The sequence below is a fragment of the Rousettus aegyptiacus genome, unplaced genomic scaffold (assembly GCF_014176215.1).
Source record: "Rousettus aegyptiacus isolate mRouAeg1 unplaced genomic scaffold, mRouAeg1.p scaffold_m13_p_7, whole genome shotgun sequence".
Taxonomy (NCBI): Eukaryota; Metazoa; Chordata; class Mammalia; order Chiroptera; family Pteropodidae; genus Rousettus; species Rousettus aegyptiacus.
In genome coordinates this window covers 36,377,453-36,401,097 of record NW_023416310.1, presented here as the reverse complement: position 1 = coordinate 36,401,097, position 23,645 = coordinate 36,377,453, and the positions used below count along the sequence as shown (strand labels likewise).

Genomic DNA, 23,645 nt, shown 5'->3' with positions numbered 1-23,645 from the left:
TTTTATATATTTGATTAACTTTAATCTATTGGAATCATTATTCTTTTTGATGCCTAAATGGTACCAATTTTGGTCAGCATAAGCCTCCTCATGTTGGCTTCTGATTTCTTTTGACACAAACCACGCTTTGCTTTCTGCTACCAGTTGCTCCATGTTCATTTTCTCATCCTATTCCAGAACTGTAATCAGTTATTTCTCCAAAGAGCCATGGTTTCTTTGTAGGAAATGGTATTTGGATGCCACCACAGTCTGGAAACCGGAGTGCTTATTGTGATTACTTTTAGGTCTTTTTCAGTGGACAAAGCTAGGGAAAAATAGTTTCTGAAAAGAGAATTGTAAATCATGAGTTCATATAGATTCATATTTGGCAGTATAGTGTTTTACTATTTAATTTTGTGTTTATATCTTTTTTCTTTTATTCTGAAAAATCTTAATTTCTAGTATTAACATAATCATCATTTCTGGTCCGTTGGTCATTTAATTTTGAAAAAACAATCATTAACTTAAAACAACTGAAATATTGAGATTAATCTTTCAGTCACAGTATTTTATTTAGTACATTTGTTACTGCATTTCTGAATAAATTGAGATCTTATATTTTAGTTTTCTAAAGAAGTTATGAACAGTGGTGTTATTGTACATTTATGACAAAGTACCTAAAAATGTAAGAATTATTAGCTTATATATTGGAATGTGTTGTCAGTAATAGGGTTCCTATAACAATGATGAAAGTATTGATGCCCAAATGAAATCAGTAGTTACAGAATTTATTCAGGAAACTTGGTAAATCTCTCATGGAGTTTCCTAGTAATAACTAGGCATATAGTAGAATTTCAGTCTATATTTAATAAATGAACAATTGCTTATATGTTTAAAAAACTGTATGAGGTATAGGTTATTTTATTACACTTTTAGAGCTGAGTCACTGAGTACCTGCAGCCTCAAAACTAGGAAACGGTCAAGTTAAGATTTAAAACCTCTGTAAAGCTTGTGTTCTTTCTACTGCGTACCTTTGTCTCCTCCATGAAGAATGCTTTGCTTCTCTGCCTTTCCCTTTTTCCTGTTATGATTCTAGACCAGGAGTAACTTGTCTGACCCAAGGTAGAAGGCAGAGTTTACAAATGTCATAAACTTAGGATTAACATACATTTTTATTATCGAAGTTACTTTTTACCTTCAATATTTGTGTAATATAATAGAAATTTCAAAGAAATACTGTATGGCTATTATAAGTACAGGAGCTGTACCGACTTTTTTTTTTTAAGCAATGGGATAATTATAATACCAATTTATTTTTAAGATTGGACTGTTAGGCTATTTACAGATAAAATTAGGTATTTAATTTGTAAAAAAAGGCAGTATTCTTCTTGTGTTCTAGTAGCTTGCCTTCTAATGAAGTCCAAATTGACATGCTGGGCTTTGCAAACTTGCTTTCACAGTTTTTTTTTTTTAATTTTTAATTATTTTATGTAAAGCAGTTTTAGAACTATATTAAAGTACTTTCAGTTAGTAATATTGATTTTGAAATACTGTTTTGTAAAACCTTTTTCTGGTATTACCTTATTTTAATAGTATCCTATCCTTGTTAAAAAAGTATAAGGACTAATGGATTAAACGTACACTTAAAAGATTAAAATTTATACCTTTTGTTAGGGTTACATTTACCGGAAACATTTATAATTTTTATACTTGTTTCCATATGATTTTGTTATTTATGATCATCTGTTTTTTTTTTTTTAAATTTCAGAGTACTTTTTGATAAACCAGACCATATGAACACCTATGAAATTTGTAGATATATTCATTTTTACTTTACAAATATGATATCTGTCTAGGTTACCACCTTTAAAGTAATTGGTAATTTCAGCCTCAGCAGTCCTAGTGATGTTTGTATTACCTCTAAAACAATGTAAATTTTAGTTTTGCCTGGGGGAACATAAACCATCTTAAAAATATCAAAGGTGGGGAACGGAGCTGTGGTCTAGCCAGATGGCAGAACACTTGGACTTACCTTGTCTGGGAGGTATACAGAATAAAGAAAGAAATTAGCAGGCAGGTATTTATTACAGAGGGTTTTTGTTTGTAAGGATGTGATTCATAACAGTATACAAATGTATCAGTCTAGGCTATGTGCTTGAATTTCAGGCTTTTCTTTAAAGGTATCTGTTTCTTTCTGTTAAACATGTCTATAGAAGTAGAAAGATAATGAAGCCTTGGGGATGAGTATTTTTTTTAACTTTTTTTCGTCTTTGATAAGCATAATAGTCTAGGAGAAAATTAAAGTCTTAAGGTTGAATGGTATAATAATTGACATTTTTACATGACTTTTGGTGCAGTCCTTTAACTTTTTCAAGCCTTTTTTTTTAATGATGCGTGGAATGATTTAGCCGGATTTTCTGTTTTTTTAAAAAAGAGACAGAAGTTAGGTATGAAGAAAATTATAAAATTGTTTTGTATAATCAAGTACAATTCATTGTCTGGCATTCCACAGCTGATTTAAGTTTTTCCTTTTAAACAGGAAGTTGCTTTAAAGAATAAACAAGAGCTACATGTGCCACCTCCTCCTCCCCAGTTCTATTCAAGCCTTATTGAAGAAATAGGAACCCTTGGTTGGGATAAGTATGTCTGTTTTTAAATGTTTTAAATTTATTTGCAGTTCTGTCAATTTATTTTATACCTGTTTTAGTCAATGTTTCATTGTAATTAGAATATCGGATCCCTATGTGACTATGAAAGGGATATCATCCTAAAATATTGACCTACAAGGTAAAATACTAAATGTAATTTGGAAAAAATAACATTTTAATGTACACAATAAAATGTTACCATATTTTCACTGAGCATAACATTATTTTAATTTTTTTTTTTAGTTTTATTGAGGTAAAATTGACAAAATTATATATTGAAAGTGTACATTCGATGACTTGATATACATATATATTGTGAAAGGATTCCCACAATTGTGTTAATTAACATATCCATCACTTTACGTATTTGCCTTTTTTTTCTTGACATGTTTTGTGGTCAGTTTTCTTGTTGCCATTATGGAGGGCGCAACTTCTGGAACTTCTGAATACCATTTTCACTGACATCACCCAGTATATTTAGTTTCATATCTACCATCTTTCTAATATGTTTTTATCATTGCTTTTAGTCTCTCTCTTATATACACACACAATTACTATGTAGTGTTCTTCATTCCTTCCTTTTTATCTCTAGAATCATTTTCCTCCTGCCTAAAAAATTCCTTTTAATATTTTTTTATTGAGATATAATTGACATATAACATTATATTAGTGTCATGTATGCAACATAACGATTCAGTATACATATATATTACAGAATGATCGTCACCACAGTAAGTCTGGTTAACATTCATCACCACACATGGTTACACATTTTTTTTGTGATGATAACTTTTAAGATTTACTATCTTAGCAACTTTTAAATTTACAATATGGTATTAGCTGTTGTCACCGTGTCATTCATTATATTCCCGTTACTTAATAACTGAAATACCTTTTGACCCTTTTCACAATGCTCCATCTACCTCTTGTTCGCTTTGCTCTTTTTGAGTTAACCTTTCAGAGGTTCACGCTGAGAGCTTGGGTATATTCACTGGGACTTTTTCTCTCACAGGTGGGTTTTAAATTCTAATTATGAGATTTCTAAATAGTCTCCTTTTTTTTTTTTCATTGCCTTTCTACTTGGCTTTTTATCCTTTTATGCAGTTATTGTATTTATCAAAAGTTGTGATGGAAAATTGTCAAAATTTAGGCTGTCTCTGACCATACTGTTCCATCAGCCTCTGGCCCTTAAAAGCTGTTATTTTCATTTTTCTATCCTCAGAAGATCACCAAAAATGCTTTTTCCCCTCCCCTACACTTGATAGTAGTTTTCTGTCTGGGCCCTTTGCCCATATCCGTCTTTTCTTGCTCTGTGCCCAGAATTGGTAAATAAGCTAAGAGAAAAATAGCTATAAACTGTTGATCTACCTCTCCTCTGTGCCCGCTTCTTTAGGACCTTGGTCCTTCAAATCCTGGTTACCTTAGCAATTCTTTGATGCCTTCAAACTTTTTTTTTTTCTTTTCCCTTTCATCAGATTATTCTACTTGTTCTCAGTGGAAGTGTTGGTCCATCTTAGAAATGAATGTTACCTATAATTTTAAATGTACTATTATGGTGATATCGAGGGCTGGTTAATGTTTATTCATGAGATTAGGCTTTATTTGATCAGGTGTCATTTCCTGAATAAGATGTAATGTAGTATGACAATGGAGAGAAGAGACAGAGAACACAAGTAATGAATTGATATGCACTATTAGCAATTGTCTGAAGTTATGAAGTTAGTCTTGAAATATTGATATCATGGACCTTGCATTTGCATATAATTTGATAGAATAGAGAAAAATCATTTGACTTATTTTCACATCTTAAATGTTAAGATGGTAACATTTAGAATAGTTAAGAATTGCAGGAGGTATTTGGGAAAGGAAAAGGAAATGTTCTAATTTTTATCCTGTTATATCGATATAGTGAGTTTGAGGCAGTTTTATAAGTGTATGTGACATGTTTGGGAGAATTCCAGTGATGAAAATTAGTGAAATATTGAGAATGCAAATATGAGATTTTAATCATTCACTTTTTCCACGTAACTGTTGTTTGTTGAATGTCTATAATGTAGGGCAGTGAAGATACATAGGCAAGACAGGCTTCCTTATGGAACTTACATCTAGTTGGAAGAGTCACAATTTAGATGATCACAGTAGTAATTCTAACTGTGGTAGGTACTATGTAGTATAATAATAGAATTTCTTGAGAGCAACAAAGTTGTAAGAGAAATGGTGCAAGTACATAAAATACTTTATGGAATAAACAGTTTTAGAGATTAAGTAGAAAGTAATTTTTGCTTTGTATTATACCTATTGTTGTGATGTGACAGAAAAAGGACCAGATCTCAAACTTGGGTAATAGATGAAAGCCAAAAGTAAGGATATGAGTGCTTCTACTATAACCTTCATTACAATATAAATGTTTGTCTCTCCCGTAGACGAGGATCATTTTACATAGAAACTTTCATTTATGATGAAGTTTCTGTTGTATGCCACTTACTGTGCTAGTAGTCACTTTATATAATTCTTACTTAATTCTTGATACATATTTTTATTCCCAACTTTGTATATAAAATGAATGTGTATAGCCAGGGCTTTATGTGTGAATGATGCTCCCTGGAGTTGTGCCATGGGGCAGCTCTGCTATGGAGCCTTTAATAAAGTTCCCTCAAGTACTTGCAAATAGTTTTTATTATTTTCACCCTCGACGTGCGACTATCTCACCATGGATAAAATTGGCTATAGGCAAAATTAACCCATCCTTAGAGAGTTTCAAAATCTGTTGCTTAGATTTGTGAAAGATGATATAGTGAGTAGGATGCATAATTGAATTAGTATATGACCGTTGTTACCTAATCATTTGTTTCATAATCTTTACAAATAAGGAATGTGTTAGCAGAAGAAAAGTTTTCCACATGGATTATGAGAAGCCAGATAAGGTATGTCAGTATTTATCCAACACTGTCTAGTGGAGTAAGAAAATCTCCCATCACGTTTATTTTTGTGACTTAATTCTTAAATCAGGTCTGGTATACTTGACACATTGACAATAGTAGATTTCAGGACACTCAGCTAAAACTGAGACATGAATTATGCCGTCTCCAAACTAAAATTGCTACCTTTTGAAGCCCTGCCTCAGCAGCTGACTAGCTTCTTAATTTGAAATATCATTTAACATGACACACATGATGATTTGCATGACAAATTGCTTTAAATGGATTTTCAGAATCTTAATGATTCTTAGACCATGTTGCTATATCTATATTTTTCTTACACTCTATAATTTGTAGATTTGTTAGTGTTATAGTAACCTCTGATAATAAAAGGAAAATCTTATTTTAAGGTAATGAAGATCTTGCTGTGTTTTTAAATTACATACTTTTCTAATCAACACTATAGGATCAGGCATTATAAAAAATTAAGTTAGAAAAAAATACCAAAAATACGGTTGAACACTTTCCTTCTTTCCTTTTATTCACATACCTTTAAAAAATAGAAATGACACTGAGAATTAGTAGCTGTCTTAAATTTAATTTCTGTTTTTGTAACTTCTGTACTTGTTTCAGCTTCTTTAAAAACACACTAAAAACAGCAGGTTGTCCAAAGGGTCAGATGAAGATGGTATGACAATTGTGGGTAACTTTGGGTGTTTCACTGACTTACAAAGGTCAGTGATGCAAAAAGATGTCTTGATTGATTTCTGTTAACTTCTGCTTATTTTGTTTTACGGAATGGCTCATTTAAAACAATACAAATTAAAGAGAGTCCTTGGGGTTTAACAGAATTTTCTGTTTGGTATTTAGAATATCCTGGAGTTAAAAGGAGTAAATAAATACTTTTGCTCTATAGGTGAGCTGATCTACACTTTACCTAGGATAGTCCTAATTATACCTGTTATCCTGGCCCCTTTCAGTTTCAGAAGTGTTCCAGTTGGGAAGGAATTCATAGTCACCTCATTTACAGGATATCTTATGTTTTAATAATCACATGGCCCAAGATAATTTAGAGATTAAATAGTTTTAACAAGGGGGAAGTTATCTGATAGTTTTGTCCATTTTAGAGTGAGTAGAATTTAGCTGTTTGGCCTTTCAAATTTGTCTTGGGAAAGAGCTAGACGAGTTTTACAAAATTTGTTGTGCTACTGAGGGATTGTCATCATATATCAACATATATTGAGTTAGAGTAAGCCCCTTATTTTAGTAATGGACTTAGGCCAATGATGGTGATATTTTCTGTAATTCTCAGTGCATTTCAGAGTTATGTAACACTGGGAGAAATGGAGATACTTTTTCATATTAAATTAATTTTAATAACTAGACAACGGCTTTAATTCTGGATTATCAACCGTGTGACCTTGGATAAGTATTGTAACCTCCCTGAGCCACACTTTCTTCATTTTTCAAATGAATAAGGCTTAATAAGTGTTGAAAAGAAACATATGTGACTCAAATAATTTCTTGTGTAAAGTATGTATAAAGTTTTTGAGACACCAGTTCACACAGATCTGTCAGAATATATATATGAGTTTTAAGCACTTAATTGGTGTTATGATTTAGTTATAATCAGTAATAACTTTTGTTACATAAGGCAAAAGAACATAATCGTTAATATGGTTTTCATTCTAAATTACCTTTACAGTGTTTTTTTCTCAAACATATATCCAAATCACTGAATAACTGCAAATTATCTAGGGAAAATATTATGTTTTTCTAAATTGGTAGTGTGTTGGTAGTATCTAATTTAAACAGAATTTACTCAGTTTAAAAGTTATATGTGAAGCATTAATTATGAACCAGTCTGACGATAGCTTAATATGTAGGGCATTGGCACATACATAGAAGTATAAAACTTTTATATTCCTTATAAAAAAGCAAAAACTTACTTGAAAAGGAGCAGGGCGAGCATTTCAAGAAAGGTGAGGTCCTTTTGGGCTCTATAACTTAGGAAGATTCTTAGAGGAGGTAATGGGATAAGCTTGGAAGGAATGTAGAAAGCCTTAGAAGGGAGGGATTGGTGGAGACAAGGTGGTAGTGGTGAAGTGTGCAGTTCATTTTTGGACTTTGGAGTAGATCATTTGCTCACATAAGAGGATTAATATCAGGGCCAGACTGAAGCGTCTTGACTCCTAGACTTAAGGATTCTCTATATTGCAGGTAATGGGGACTCATTGAGTATTTTTGAGCATGGAGTTGCTATGATTAAAAAAGTGCTTAAGAAGATTAATCCAGTCATGGGAGGCAGGATAGATTGGTGTAGAAGAAACAGGAAGTAAAGACAGCAATTAGGGAGGATTTTTTTTTTTGAAATCTACATTTGAAGTATTAATGCTTAAACTTGAGAATGGTGGTACAAGTGGAAAGTGAACCTTTAATAAACCATGAAGGTCTCCAGCTTGCCTTTTGATGTTATTACTACATAAATATATCTAAATATTTAAAGAAAAGAAACTATATAACTTAAGCTGTCAGTCTAAATAAGTTCAATATTTCAAGAGAGATAAAGCACATGCCTTCTGCTCTATACTGATAACATTTAGCTATTAACAAGAATAACAAAAACCTCCCAAAAGCTTAAGTATAAATATCCTTTTTAAATGTTTAAAAAACTTAACTGTCAAGTTTAGTGCCATTCTAGTTATTCCAAGCAGAATTATAAAGAAATGCAGCAAGTGATAAATACAAAGTGTTAAAAGTATATTTTATTTCTTCAGATTTTATATTTGTTTTTAGTCAACTTTAGCTAAGGAATAACAAACTCCTTCTAAATATAAATTTTAAATGCAGTTTCATAACTTTTAAAAAATTTGAGCTTTCCAATGATGAAAGTTTTCTAAATTTCTTATTTAAATAAATTTTTCTTATTTAAATGAGTAAAAATTATTTATTCCATATTCTCTAAATCTAGATACCCTACGTAACAATAAAGCAGGACATTTGAAATAGACTTTTTTAATGAAAAATTGATTTTTATATTACTTGTAAGAGCTTATTACTGTTTTGTCCCCCTTCAATATGTGCCCCATAGACTGAACACTGAGATAATCTTTCCTATTGTGAATAGATAGAAGAGTGTGCTATTAGTTAGAGTACTGGCTAAACTGCTGTTAACAAAGAGAACCCCAAATCTTCAATGTTAGAAACAAGATAGAATTTTATTCGCCTTTCATTAGATGTTCAGAGGTAGGTAGGCAGATGGTCAGGAGTAAGTTGGTAGCTCTCTTCTACAAGGTCATCCAAGAACCCAGGTTTATTTTATTTCTCAACCATCCACTGTGGCTACATTGTTCAGTATAGTAGCTTCTAGCCACTAAATTAAATTTAAATTAAATTTAATTTAAATTAAAAATTCAGTGTTGATACTAGCTACATTTTAACTCTTGCGTAGCCTCATGTGGCTAGCGGCTACTCTTTTGGACAGCGCAGATTAGAATACCTCCATTATTGAAAGGTTTCAGTGGCCAGAGCCACTGCATGGTCTTTGCCGGTTTATATTGGCCTGTCTCCGATCTAGTCTAAAGGTAGGGAGAAAGGGGTGGGTGGTGGAGAGGGGAAGGTACAGTTTTGCTATAACTGATCCAAAAGATCCACATATCACTTCTGTTTGCAGTCCATTGACCAAAATTTAGTGAGATGCTCATATCCAAGAGAGCTAGGAAGAGTTGGTAGCCTGATGAGTGTGCCCTCTGAAACTTGGTGTAGTAAGCATGCTGTGGAGGCAGGGGTCCTATTACCAATAGGAAGACGAGAAGAAGAAATACTGGCATTCTGGTGGCAATGTAGGTCACATGTACTCAAGGTAGTAATAATCACAAGATTTCTCCCTTTCCCCAAAACAGAGTAGACAGAAAGCCATATGGGTAAAATGTTTAATTTTAAATGACCAAGATAAGATTAACCTGAAATTATAAATGTTTTTACAATTTTGTTTGAATTACTTCTTAAAGTTTTAACAAAATTAATCCTACCATTTTGACTGCAAAGCCATATTTTGAGCATGTCACTTTCTCTAATATTATTACTTTCGTGTCTTAAATTGTGGAAAGATAATAATCTTTTGTTTGTGTGATTGAAAACAAAAGACTAGAACTTTTGTCTTATTTTAAAGATGTTCAGTAATGATTTTGAACATTTTGATGAGCAGCAATGTGAAGTATGAAAAGTACTTTTTGGGGATTAGTTGTTTCATCTCTCCACTGCTTCTTGCTCCGTGTATATATTCATGTTTATAACTATTTAGGGCTCATAGTGAAAAGGTGCAGGCTTTTCCCACACCATTTCCATTTTCATTCTTTGAGAGAAATAGTGGAATGTTCATGTTTGCAACTTCCATATTTCTAAACAGTATGCCTACATTCAGTGTTACTTGATTTATCAGTTTTAGGAATTACATACTGATTAATTACTATAATATAAGATTTAGCTCCTATACTTCCATCTCTCTCCTTTTACTATTCTTTTATTTTTTATTAGGATTAACATTTCTTAAATGTCTTTCATATCCTTTCAATTAAAGATGTATATCTCTTATTCTCAAATTAGCGGTTATAGATTTTAGCATTTCTAATCTTCCCTCATATCTTTCCCCTTCATCTCAATTTTGTCATCTCTTTCAAATTGCAATGGTCAAATATATTTACATTAGTTTCTATAACTCTTTTAGCTTTATCTATTGCTTTACTTTAAAAATTATAACTAGTAAGCAGTTTGAGTTTTTTTATGACTACATAAATATTTTTCACTAAAAAGTTAATGGTAGAGCAATCACAATTTTTAATGTAGTTTCATTGTTTATAATTTAAAATTTTCTTTTCCCTTTTTTATTTCTTGTATTTTAAAAAAATTTCTCCTTATTTATTAGTCATGCCCTCTATTCTTCTTTCTTTGTTTGTTTCTTCGTTTCTTTCCTCCCTTTCCCTCTTTTCCCCTCTCCCTCCCTCCCCTCCCCTTCATTTTCTGCCAGCTGTCTCTCTTTCCTAGAACCTTTGTTCTCTCCTGATGTGTTTTGTCAGCTAGTACTTTTCTAACCACTTTTCATTTTTATAAAATTTGAAAATTAGCTTTAGTTGATGCTATTCCTTCTTGTTCTTTTTGTAGCTATGGGTTTGTGGTTTACATCTTCTAAATTTTTTTTTTTTTTTTTTTTTTTTTTTTTTAGTGTAGAGTGGATATAAATGCATGTGTTCATCTCAGCATCTTGAATTGGATTTTTGATGTTTTCAGTGTCAGGTGCCCATGTATCTGAACCTTAGAGTTATATTGATAAAACATGTGATAGTCTCATGTTTTAAATTTTTTTGAGGGAGAGGGAGATTTCTGATGTTTACAGATATAGCTGAAAGAAATTAATGTTTAACCATATATATAAAATCATATTCTTATATAAATAACATTTTTTCTAGAATATTTTTACTTTCATGTTTTCTAACATCCTAGACATTTTTTAGATTATGATAAAACTTTCTTCTGTTAATAAAGATTGTTTTATCTTTTAGTCTGTTATTAAAGATGTGTGTCTTCAGATTTAGATCTATTTTTCATTATAGTGTTCTCCAACTTTATAGCCCAGCATTTCTTGAAATTGACCCATTTTACCATTATATCTGGCCAGTGACCAAACCGCATACAGTGATGTAAAAAAAATGTTCCTTGGTTAGGAGGCTAATGTTTGTTCTGAACCCTAATGGGTCTTACCATCAGTCTGGGTGATAAGTTGTGCAATACTCTTAGGCTACTTTTTATCTTTACAAGAGAATAGTATTGTAAAAATGTCAAGAAATATCCACAACACCCAGTTCACTAGTAAATACACTACTAAATTTGAACATTTTTGGCAGTTGCTTATGCTACTCAAGGGACCATAGTTTTACAGAATGATATATTTCAAAGGGTATTGGTTTCCATTGTAGAAAATTCATGCATTTAGAGTGACTTAAAGCTAAAACAGTTGTGCTTGTGCTATATGTTTAAAATATTAGTCATCTTGAATACATGCCCAGGTTAAGTGTCAGAAGCTATATAACGCACAAAAAGAAAATTTATTGTTAGGAGACCAGACTGTACCTGTGCTTATACAGCATTTTCCTTGCAGGATCAATTTGAGTATATAAACTAATATCAGCCAGATTTTTGTACAGTAACATTGATAATAAAGGAAAAGTTCATTGAGGAGAAAAACATAAAGGAAGCATAAAAGCCTCATACTGTATGAAACTACAGAAATGGATCAAAGAGTTTGACAGGAAGTTTAATGTGTACATAAGTAGAGGCTGACAGGAACATGCTGTGTATGCCAAAGGTTCTGGTGATGAAAAACCGAGACATAGTGCTCACTGACCACAGCATGAGCCTTGACACACATTGTAAATAATCCAGAGATCTGTGACTGCATTAAGCACTAGGCTGGTGTATTAATGGCAGTAAATCTATAGCAGCATAAAGGGCTGGCGTGCAGACATCCCTCTGATTAATTTTTGTAATGGTTTAATAGGAATATAGTAAATATTTTCATTTCGAATTCTACCATCCTCCAACCACCCTCCTTCTGCAGTCCTGCCCTCCCCCAGTGTGACCATTTTTTATTTTCTTCCACTCACTAGACTTGTATATGTGGATACTTGCTTCAATACCATCAAGTTAAAAGCTGAAGATGCTTCTGGTAGAGAGCATTTAATCACTCTTAAATTGAAGGCTAAGGTATGTGCTTTGTTTAACTGTTAACTGTGGTCAGGAAATACTCTGCAAATGACCTCTGTGAATGTTTTCAGTGTAAAGAAGTGCTAGTTGCTTCTAAAATATATACACACACATTATATATTTTGGAAAGCCTCAAAGAATTTATTCACCAGGTTTCCAAAAGCCTAAATGTAATTTCTTGTCACTATTTTAGTTCAAATTTGATCAAAAGATAGACTTCGTTATAAAGAAGTATTGCAAATAGGATGTTTGACATCCTTTAGGTACCAAAATGTCATTTTTGTGACATTCTATATAGAAAAGTTGGAAGTTTCCACTGTCTCAAGTAACGTTTTGCTGAAGGTTTTTTTGTCTTCGACTTCTACTATAAATTACCTTTGTAGTTCTTATTTCTGACCCCACCCTTACCCCCAAACACAGATGCACATCTATGCATACTTTTTATTTGTTTGTTTTGACTGAAATTTTTTTTGCTTCTGTTATTTTAAGAATTTGCAAATATTGTGCCTCTATTTATAGAGTCCTTAACAGGCTAGTGATCTATAACTACTCACTAATTTATTGGCACAAGACATAGCTGTTTCGTTTTTATTTTTTAGTTCTAGATTGTTAATTTTGAGAAATAAGTAGAATAACTAAGTGCAACATATTAATCATTTATTTAGTAATCACTAGGGAAACATTAGAATTTGAGAAAACCAGGACATCTTTTTTTTTTATTGTTCCCAGGAGTCATCAATCAACTCTATTTCAGAAGATTGTAGTGATGAAAAGATCAATTGTGTTTGTCCTTTTTAAAAATGTGTCTGGCATTTAAGCTTTCCATGAGAGAGAATTAATATATAAAGCTGTGCTACTAGGTGACACAGAAAAGTTGATATCTTATAGTGCCTCTATCTCAGACAAGTTGAGAAATGACTCATTCTTTCTCACACACCGAATGTTTAGGTAAAATTTTAAGACTCATATGTGATGTGTTAAAAAAATTAGCAGGACAGAAATCTTATTTGTAAAAGAAGTTACATGGATATTTTTTGTTAAAATGAAAAAAATTTTTATTTCCTCTTTTATTTTTTAAAGGTGTGCTTTTTTTTAAGATCGTGGAGAAAACTGCCTTTATCCTTTCAAAGGTCACATACTGCCAGTGGCAAGGGTTCTGTCATTTCCTTCAAAGCTTTTTGTTTATAATTTGTACATTGGTAAAAGTTGCTTTGCTGCTATGAAGACCAAAATGAAAGATTTTAAATGCATCCTGTATTGATTCAGGTTTTTTTTTAAAAAACAACCTAATATTTGCGAGCTTTTCTACTTAAGAGATAATGCTTTAAGTCTGCACTGCCTATATCTATACCTACAAGATTTTATTATTAATTCCAGTTAATGGTGTTATTGGTAGTATTGAGAGTGAGGTTGTAGCCTCTAGTCTGTTTGCTTTTTCTTATGCCTCCACAAGGTAGATGAGGTGACACTTTTAATATTTCTCTTGAGAATATGTTTAAGTGTCAGGTTTTGCAGCATCCCTAGCTGCAAAGCACTATTATGGATGCCCTGGCAAGAGAGAAAGCTTTATTTGAGTTAGGAAGGAATTAGGAAGAAAAGAATTGTTTAAAAAAAAAATGACAGGGTGGACCTGAATGAATCTTATGTTGGTATGATTTGGTAGTCTTTAATTATCTATTTATATCAGTTTTCATAGAGACCATAGTTGTCTTTTATATGTGGCAATGTCTTTTCTAGGAATATTTGGGTATGGGATTATCAATAAAAAATAGTAATAGCTGAAACTGTATATTAAGAGTACATAATATAAAATCTTAATCCAAACTAAATTTTAAAGAGTCAAGCTGATTTTTTAAATAAATCTTAAAGCGGGCTTCTTTTTGTAAATACACAAACCTTAAGACTGGCTTATTTTTGTAAGTACACAAACCCTCTTCGAGATATTTTTTAATATATAGTAAAGAAATGCATTAGTTTTATTATTCTTATTCTTGAATACACATTTTTAATTCTACCACTCCCCCTCACTGTTTCCAAAACCTACAAAGAAAACAATAGTAATTTTGACTGTACTCTCCCTATTAAAAATAATTTAAAAAGAAACATAATAAGGAAAATGGTTGAATTGTGTTGTTTTTATAGGTATATTTTTGTGCAATACTTACAATACATCCTGAACAGTGGGTTGGAATTATTCTTTTCTTGAAAAAAGTAGCTGAAGGTTTCCTCAGCTTTGGCCAAGATCATAACTACTAGAAAAACAAATCACAGACATGTATCAGAGGCTGGGCACTCTGTCTCTAGCAGCCTTTTGTGATCTGCATTTGTATGTATTCACTTGTGGGGAGCCATACTACTTAGATGATCCAATCACAGAACAGTTTTGGTTAAAATTTTTCTTAGAACAGTATACTTTAAAGTCTGAATATATTGCATATAGCAAAAATATATACTTTTATAATTTTATATTGTATTCTTTGAATTGTTTCAAGTAAGTTTTAAAAAACTTTTAATTAAAAATAATTATTTATTTTTCAATTAATATTCCTTCATATGGAGCTTTTGTTGTCAGTTATACTTCTAAAGTATAACTTTTGGCAATTAATTTCTGGTAGTTTTATATACACCTATACCTACTTACTACTGAAAACTATCTGAATTATGGTTGTTATTTTACAACATCATATTTAGTCATCTATATTGTAGTTAGTACAAGTGATTCTGAAAATGAATATCTAATCCATAACTCATGTTAAATCATCCACAAATATGTAAATTTGTGTTTTTAGGTTTTATGTAACTATATAAAGTCGATTATATAAATAAAATTGATATTAAATGTAAATATAATTAACACATAACTACATGTATGCATTTAACTTATATGTACAGTAAAGCCACCTACACATAGATTAGTCTAATTTATATTTGTGTGTTTGTATAATTACACAAAATATATTTGAAATATAGCAGTCATCTCAGAAACTAGCTCACATTTATGTATGTTGGATCATATTATATGTATTATAACCTGCTTTTGTATTCAACTCTTAATAGATCTCTCTGTCATTACATTCATACCATTTACTGTTCTGAGTCCTACTTAAGTATAGGATCATATTCTCTTTTAACATAATGAGCTGTATGTATTTAATGACTTCTAAAGTCATAGTTACTTGGTTTATCTATTCTAAATACCATACATATTTCATTAAGTACACACTTTTACTCAAATTGATGATTTGTTTAAGTTAGAGAGTTGATACTGTTCATTGTCAGCATCAGTAGGAGATAAATAGCAGTAACTCAAAGCAAACTATTTAATTTTTGTCCATGGAGTTTTCAAGTGTACCTTTATAGTTTTATACAATGTTAACATTTTAAAAAAGAGATTTTATAACACTTTTGGTTGAATTTCATCATTTTTACATACAAAACAGCCAGAGAAGTTTACTGCCTTCTCTAAGGTCATAAAAATTAGTTAGAGCTGAAAACCAGAGAAAGCTAAAGTGTTTGCCTGCATTTACTTTGACATAATCACGACTTGTAAAAATGGCATACAAATTGTTTTTCCAGTGATTATTGCAGTTATACTCTTACATGTATTATCTGATATTTTATTTGTCTAAAATAGAGCTCCCTCCTTAATTTCAACCAGACCTTCTTTTCTCCAAATGAGAGCATTGTTATATTTTTATATCGTTTCCTATATACTCACCTTTGTTATCAGTTCTACATAGAATCCATTAAGTCAGACCGTATGTTAAATTTGTTTTTAGCTAACTGATCATTAGAATTAAATGTTAATTCTTTTCAAAGCATTGACTTCAGATGAAGTGATGTTTGTTAAGTTCTATAGTGATAATTTTTGTCTTCTTTTGCTTATTTAGCAAAATAGTGAAAAATAAGCTGGAAAAAGTGAAAGTCTAAAACTTATTTTAAACATTGTCAAATGAAAGAAGTTTTACTAAAACAATTTTCCAATTTAGTTTTTTAATGGAAAATAATGAATATTTTTTAGTTACACGTGACTTTGAAAAATCTAGAATTGAATTTTAGAGAATCATGTAATGTTATGTCTAATAACAAAATTGATTTTAAAAACATTTTGTTAACTTCAAAACTTGATTTGTCCTTATGACTATCACTTTTTGTAAAACTGTCGAAGAATTAATTTTTTGTTAATCATGAAAAAGTTTTTATTGCTTAAAAGTACTACTTTCAGTTTTCCTTAATAAGCCAGAGGCATTTTTTAAAAATTAATCTTCATGTGGATAGAAATTGCTTAATTGTGGAAAATACTTTTTAAGTTCATAGTTGTTCATATTTTTGTGCATTTCTTGATTGTTTTTAAAAGATACTGCTTCTTTAAATAGTAAAGGAAACTAATAACTAGTTTGAGCTCTCATTTTAAAGATAAAGAAACTGAGATCCAATAAAAATGAAAAGGACAACAGGAAAAACAGAAGAGGAAATTGAAATCCAGTGTGATTTACTCCTCAGATCACGTTAGCAGCTGACCTAACAGTGACTTAATTCATTATTCTTTACTCAAAACTGATTGCTTTGTTACCTCCAAGTCACTAAACTTTGTACCTCCTGAGCATAACTTGACTATTAATCAGTTCTCGACATCTCTATAATAGAATCAAAATATTTATAATACATTTGCACTTATAACACTTTTCCTAATATATTGTTTTTTTTTTTTTTCAAAAAATCTCTCGTGAAATTGTGACATAGAAGCAAAAATGACCTAATTTTGTGCTTTTCCATAGTATCCCGCAGAATCACCAGATTGTTTTGTGGATTTTCCTGTTTCATTTCCTGTTTCCTGGACACCACAGGTACATTCTAAAATTTATTTTCAGTAGTTAAAAAACATATTCCGTATATCCGTAAGGTGGTCATTATAGGTTATATACATTAAAAAAAATTTTTTCTTTAAGCATTTATTTATAATAAATGTACTTCTTTTATATTTTCTAGTAATGTTCATTTTCTCTGTGAACGCGCACATGGATGCACATGTGCACACACACATAAACACACCGTCCAGCTTTTAGATCTTTATGCTTTATAGGGAAGTGAGCAGTAAGTGGAAAATTGGGTGAAGTTTTTCAGATCGCTAAAACTTTAAACACTGGTGACAATATCAGAATCATTTTCAGAGGAGAAAGAATTGCGACCGATAATAAAAACCTTACCATTTCAACTCAGTTTTTATTGTTTTAAAATGTCCTTTGTTCATCCTTGAACTTAGACTGTTTTCTTTTTGTATATACCTTGAAACATCATACTTTGAATATAGAATATAGGAGATTCTTTCTGATGCTCCTGTCAATTGAGTTTCTCAGTACATTGATGCTATTTAACAAGATAATGTATTTAGAAGTGCATTCATTGTAAACTGTAACATGTAGTTTAAGGTGGTATGATTATCAGTAGTACCATCATCAACGTTCTATGTGTGCAGTTTCTAAAAAGCTGGCAGAATGGTCTTTAGGTTCAAAGAGTAATCTAATCATAATGGTCATGGTCTTCTCACTAAGTAAATTGTGCCAATTGATAGCAAATGGTGAGAACATGTCTATTCTTATGCGAAGAAAAAATCCTAGTGACATTTTACTAATAGTTTCTGAATAGAGGCTACCTATATTTTTGTTATCAAATTTTGATACATTCAATTAAAAATTTATACTTACATTTTAAATTTATACTTACATTATACTTACATATATTTTAAATATATAAAGTAATTGTCTTATATAAACAGTAAAAACAAACAAAATGCCTAACAGGATTAGTCTTGTGAAGATTCAAATGTCATTTTAACCATACCTATATATTCAAAAATTACTTTTCTCATTTTCTTTAAAAATAAAAAAGTCTTCCTTCTTCCAATGGAAATTGAAGAAACAGCAAAAGAAAGGAAAGGAAAAACCCAGTGATTTGTTTCTGTCATTTTGTTATATGTTATAAATAAGAAGTACTGCGTTGACTTTTTTAAACAAAGAATTGGAGTTACATGTAAATGGTATACCTTGTTTTTTAATATACATTGTCTATTTGGCTCTATAAGTTTTATCTGTGTTTTATGTGGGATCATGAGATGACATTTTGCCTCAGATGCACTACTCTTTCCATATATGCTATTTCTAAATTATACTTTAGCATTTATCAAAATCCAAAGTTGAAGAATATATTTTTGATGAGTTTCTTAGTTTTTTTTAAAATGTAGATAACCATATAAGTTTCCCTCAGACTTTAATCTGTGAAAAAAGTTTCCATCTCCACAGAAAGATGTACTTACCTTATTCTTGCCATTTAGCAAAATTAGTTTGTGACGCTGCTAGACTGGAAAATCTTCGAAGCCAATTCTCTTTAAATTTTGTATACCTACTTAATACTAGCTCGAGTGCCTTGCATATATAAGCATGGAATAAGTGTTTATAATACTAATTCAAATTCAAGTTTTAGATTTAATTGGGTCACACAATAAGTTTCCTGTTGTACTAGTGCCAAGAGAATAGAATTAATTAGTAGTAACTGGAATGTTGCAAACTATTTTTTAAATTATAGAATATACTAAAATTCTTAGCAAAGTGCAGATAAAAATTTGTACAACTTTTTATCCACAACTCAAATTTGACAGATGTTAATATTTTGTCACATTTGCTTCAGATACGTATTTCCGTCTCGGGAATAAAATGTTCTTGGAGCAACTAAGACTTACCCCTCTTTTCCCTGTCGCTTTTCCTCTTTCCCTCTCTTCCTTTCTCGAGGTAACCTCTTCCCCGAAATTAATGTGTATGCTATCTGTGCATATTTTTTGCTGCATTTGTTCCATATTCTGTAGCATTTGCAGTCTGACTTTTTAAATACAACATTGTGAGATTTATCAATGATCTTTACATGTGTAGTACATTTAGTTTAAATGCTTTATAATATCATCCCATTATATGAATCTGAAAGTTAATTTATCTGTTACCTGACTGACAATGTTGTTCACAATTTTTTACTATCTTGCTACAGCAAACATCTTTACATATATTTACACACACACACACACACACACACACACGCACATATAATTTTTTAAATACACACATGAGACTTTTGATGTAGATTATGCCTAGAAGTAAAAATGCTGCGTTGTAGGGAGAAGCACCTCTTTGAGTTTACTAAACACTGCCAGTTGCCTTCCCTTGTATAAATTTATACTCATGCCTAGCAATGCATAGTAATTCCTGCTTTCTCAAGTATCTTTCTAATTTTAGTCTGATTTTAGTCTAATCTTAATTCTTATCAAGGATTGACAATCATTATTATTGTTTACAGTCTTTACCTACCTGAATTTTCTTCTTATAAGCATTCCTCACATATTGTGGATACTAATTCTTTGTTGATTATTTTTGGATTTAAGTATCTTCTCCCTGTGGCATGTTTTTTTAACTTTGTATATGATGTTTTTTTGTTGATCAAAAGTTTAACTTTCAGTGTGATCACATTTATCAGTCTCTTGTGATTTCTGCTTTTATATCTTGAATGGAAAAAATCTCATATCTTGTATTCGTCTATAGTTCTAAGAGTTATTTAAGTATTTATGTATGAGATAGGAGTCCATATTTATACTTGCCTATTTTACATATGCTCATAGAATTTGGATGTGTTGTCTTCATTTGTGGAGATCTAGGGATGATTTTAATTTTTTACACATGCCATTAAACTTTAGAAAATTTTCAAAAGATATTTACCTATTCTTTTAAAGTCTAGCTGTACAGTATAAGCTTTTTGGTGATGTTACCAGCGATGTGATCTTGAGTCTTTTAGACATAAGAGTGTTGGCAATATTAGTTTGTGTTTTGAAGTAAGAAGCAAAATTAGACTTCTTTGCTGTTTTTGATCTTTTTTCATTGACTCGTTGGAAACAATTCTTGTGGGAGTTATTTTTTTCTTTTGTAACCATTTTTAAACAATTGTGGTTCTTAAGTAAATGTTATTCTTATAGTCTAAAAGCAAATTTATACTTAAGAGACGGTGAATAGGTTTTAGATAATTGATTTTTTAAAAAAATAAAATTTCTCGTCTGCTTTTGTACATTTCCTCTTTGGATTCAGTGTTTCTGGACTTTAAACTCGGAAGATCTTTATTTTTCTTTCTTTTTTTGTAAAATAATAGACACGGCTTTGTGGCATCCATATTAAAAATGGGTAATTTTCCTTATGGTCCCTGTCTTCCTGCTGGGTTGATAATGTTTTGATGTATTTTTCTTTTGCTCTGATGAGAGGTCTGCTGCTGCTGCTCTGACATATTCATTTGGATGAATAATTATAACTTGCACAATGTCAAGCTGAAGATGGTAGGGTTTTGTGCGTCATGACAAGCCTAGTAGCCAGTGCAGGTGTCTCACAGCATGATCAGCAACAGCCAGTGTATTCTGGCTCAGAGGAGACATTTAGAGTAGTAAGAAATCAGCAGCAAGGGCAAGGCTGCTGCTACTACTGCTGCTGTGATATGTGCCAAAGAAACACAAAGTGCTTCTCAAAGACAAGTGACTGTACACCTCTTCAGAAATTTACTTTGTTTGCCCAATACATTTTCCCATATAGATTTTAGTATAGAATGTAAGGGCATGTCATGGTTTTTCTTATTCTACTTCCCAACATCACAGTGCTCTAAAATTTATCTTTAACAATCTGCTTCCATTTGGACTTGTACATACTAGTCATATATGTGAATATTGTTGACTAATGAGACCATGGAATGCCTTAACGTAAGATTTTAAATGCACCGATATTAGTGATTATATAAAAACAAAATTCATTTTCCTTTTCTTTAGGTCACTAACCAACTCAAAATGGATCTTTTAATTGCAGTTCTACCTAGAAATGTGCCATTAAGTGCAGGCTTGGTGCAGTATCCTTGCCAGGGCAGTTGGGATTTTCAAATTTGGTATGATAACAGTAAACAGTAGTCTTTATATTTTTTATCATGAAATCTCAGATTCTTGGAATAATGCCATGAATGCAAGAAGAGCAAAACTAATGATACAGCCTCTGGCTGATAATCTGATGGTGAATGAAGAATTTGTAATTAAAGGAAACAGTCCTATTACATAGCGGGGAACACACTCTGTTAGAGCAGCATCCTAGCTTTAGGGTATCCTAGGTTCTGTTCACAGTTCAGCCATTGACTTAACTGTATAATTTCAAACAAGTCATGACTGCCATTTACCTCAGTTCGTATGAAAATAATGAACTTTTTCTCTTTCACAGAGATGTTAAGAAAAATTTGGTTTAAGACAGTGTCGGAGGAAAATCCCCCCAATATCTACTGTAAGAGTCTTGTGGAAGTTCTTTTCTGACCTCCTGGATTGTCTTTCTTTTAATTTTTCTCTTTGCTGTCTTTACTGGAGAACTCATAGTACTGTATTTTTGTTCACTCTTAAATCTGTTAATTAAATATGCTTTTACCTTCTTGGTAATCTTACTGTTGCCACAATGATATGGATAAAAAGACATCAAAGAGATCAAAACAAAGAAATTTAATTCATTATTGAGTTTATGTGATATGGTAGAAAAAGTTAGCAATGTGGTCTACTGGACTCAGTAACATATTACTTGCCTTTTTTTCTTTTTTAATAACATATTTTTAAGTACCCTACATTGATGAGAGAAAACCCAGCAAAATTTAGAAAATATAAAATCCCCTTTAATGCCTTTATTAGTATTGGGATCTCACCGATTAATGCGAGTTTTGAAATTATGTTCATCACTTACCACAATATTTCATTTTTTAAAACATTGATAATGCTGTGCATTTATTATTCCAGGTAGTTCTTAGAATCATTTATGCTTTTAGTTACAATTGGGTTTATGTTAAGAACCGGTATGTTTACAATCTAGGAACTGGTTATCTTTAAATTTATTTAAGTCCTTCAGTTAGGCTTCTTAATCCACATGTTGCATATTTTTGTTGAATTCATCTCTAAATATTTTAAAGTTTTTGTTGCAGTTATGAATGTGACCTTTTTGTATTATATTTTCTACTTTATCATCAAATATGGACAAGCTGTTAATTTTCTTTAAAAGTTTTAACTTTCATTAAAGTTATATATAAAGAGTTAGGTTTATAAGTTGTTTATTTATTTATTTTAAAGACAAAACAGCATTTTCTAGTTTTTCTCTCTTTTTTTTTTTATAAGACAAAACAGCATTTCCTAGTCTCCTTCCCATCTTTTTCTCCTTCCCCAGGGTCAACTACTTTTAATTGTTAGCTGATCCCTCTGGTGTTATAATACAATTTACATTATTACATGTTCTTGTTGTTATACTACCTTTTGTTTGTGGCTTTATATTCATACTCCTTTTGTTTGCTTTAGGCATTTTCTATTAACTTCCCAATGTATATAATGAGGAGTTTGCTCTGTTCATCCCCACTCCACACGTGCCCCGCTTCAGACACATGCATATTTCCTATCTTCCTGTTCTCCCCAAATAGTTATATTGTAATTTTGTTTATGTCAGTGGAGAGACACACACACTCTCTCACACTCACTCATTCACTCTCACACTATGCAAAGATAAGCCATGTAGTTATTTTTTTCTTCTGGTTTTAGTTATTCCTAGAGTTTATGATTGTCTTACTTTTCATTTCCTTAGTTTTCTAGGTGTTCAAAACTCATTCAACCCCCAATTTTGCATTAGTTGTCTAAATCTATTCTTCACCATCTACATTGGATTTTCTATTACCTTTACTTTCTGGCAAATGTTATCAGCTTTACCTAAAAACCTTCCTGGTGAGCTTTTTACACTTCTGCCATCATTTGATTTCTAAGAGCTTATAGATATATGTTTGTCTCTAGAGATATTAATAATTTTGTCTTTTTCCCCCTGTATAGTTTCTATTTTCTTGAGTTCCTTTTTTCCTAGGTTTATAATCTTTGATTATCTGCTCATAAATAAAAGTAAGATATAAAAAGCAATTTGGAAACTGAGTGCATGAATGGGGTTTGTCAACTGTGAACTTCATTATAGAGTCATCTGAGTGGGTCTCATAGTGAGGAACCCCAAATGCCAGTAGTTTTAGGTCTTTTTCAGTGGTTGAAGGATTGGTCAGATTTCTTGGAGAAGACTCTTCTAGCCTTCTGCTTGGCAGTCACTGAGTAAGCTGAAGACACTCCTCTTAGGTACAAGTGGACCAAGGTGGGTAGACAGGAAACTGCAGCTTGCGTTAGTAAGCAGTTAACCCTGTGGCATCCTCTCCTCATAGGACTGAACATCACACAGCTGTAAAAGAAATGCTTATAGGATAAACCTCAGTTACCACAGAGCCAGTA

The 23,645-nt window shown here is 31.5% G+C and overlaps 1 protein-coding gene across 1 annotated transcript in view; it reads left to right on the top strand.

The window, feature by feature from the left end:
• Window positions 1-23,645, top strand: part of LOC107520916 (E3 ubiquitin-protein ligase FANCL-like) — a 54,302-nt gene that overhangs the window by 13,117 nt on the left and 17,540 nt on the right. The window contains exons 5-6 of the mRNA XM_016165167.2: window positions 2,519-2,619; window positions 17,083-17,151. Of these exons, the coding sequence (XP_016020653.1) occupies window positions 2,519-2,619; window positions 17,083-17,151 (170 nt within the window). The remainder of the gene's footprint in view (window positions 1-2,518; window positions 2,620-17,082; window positions 17,152-23,645) is intronic.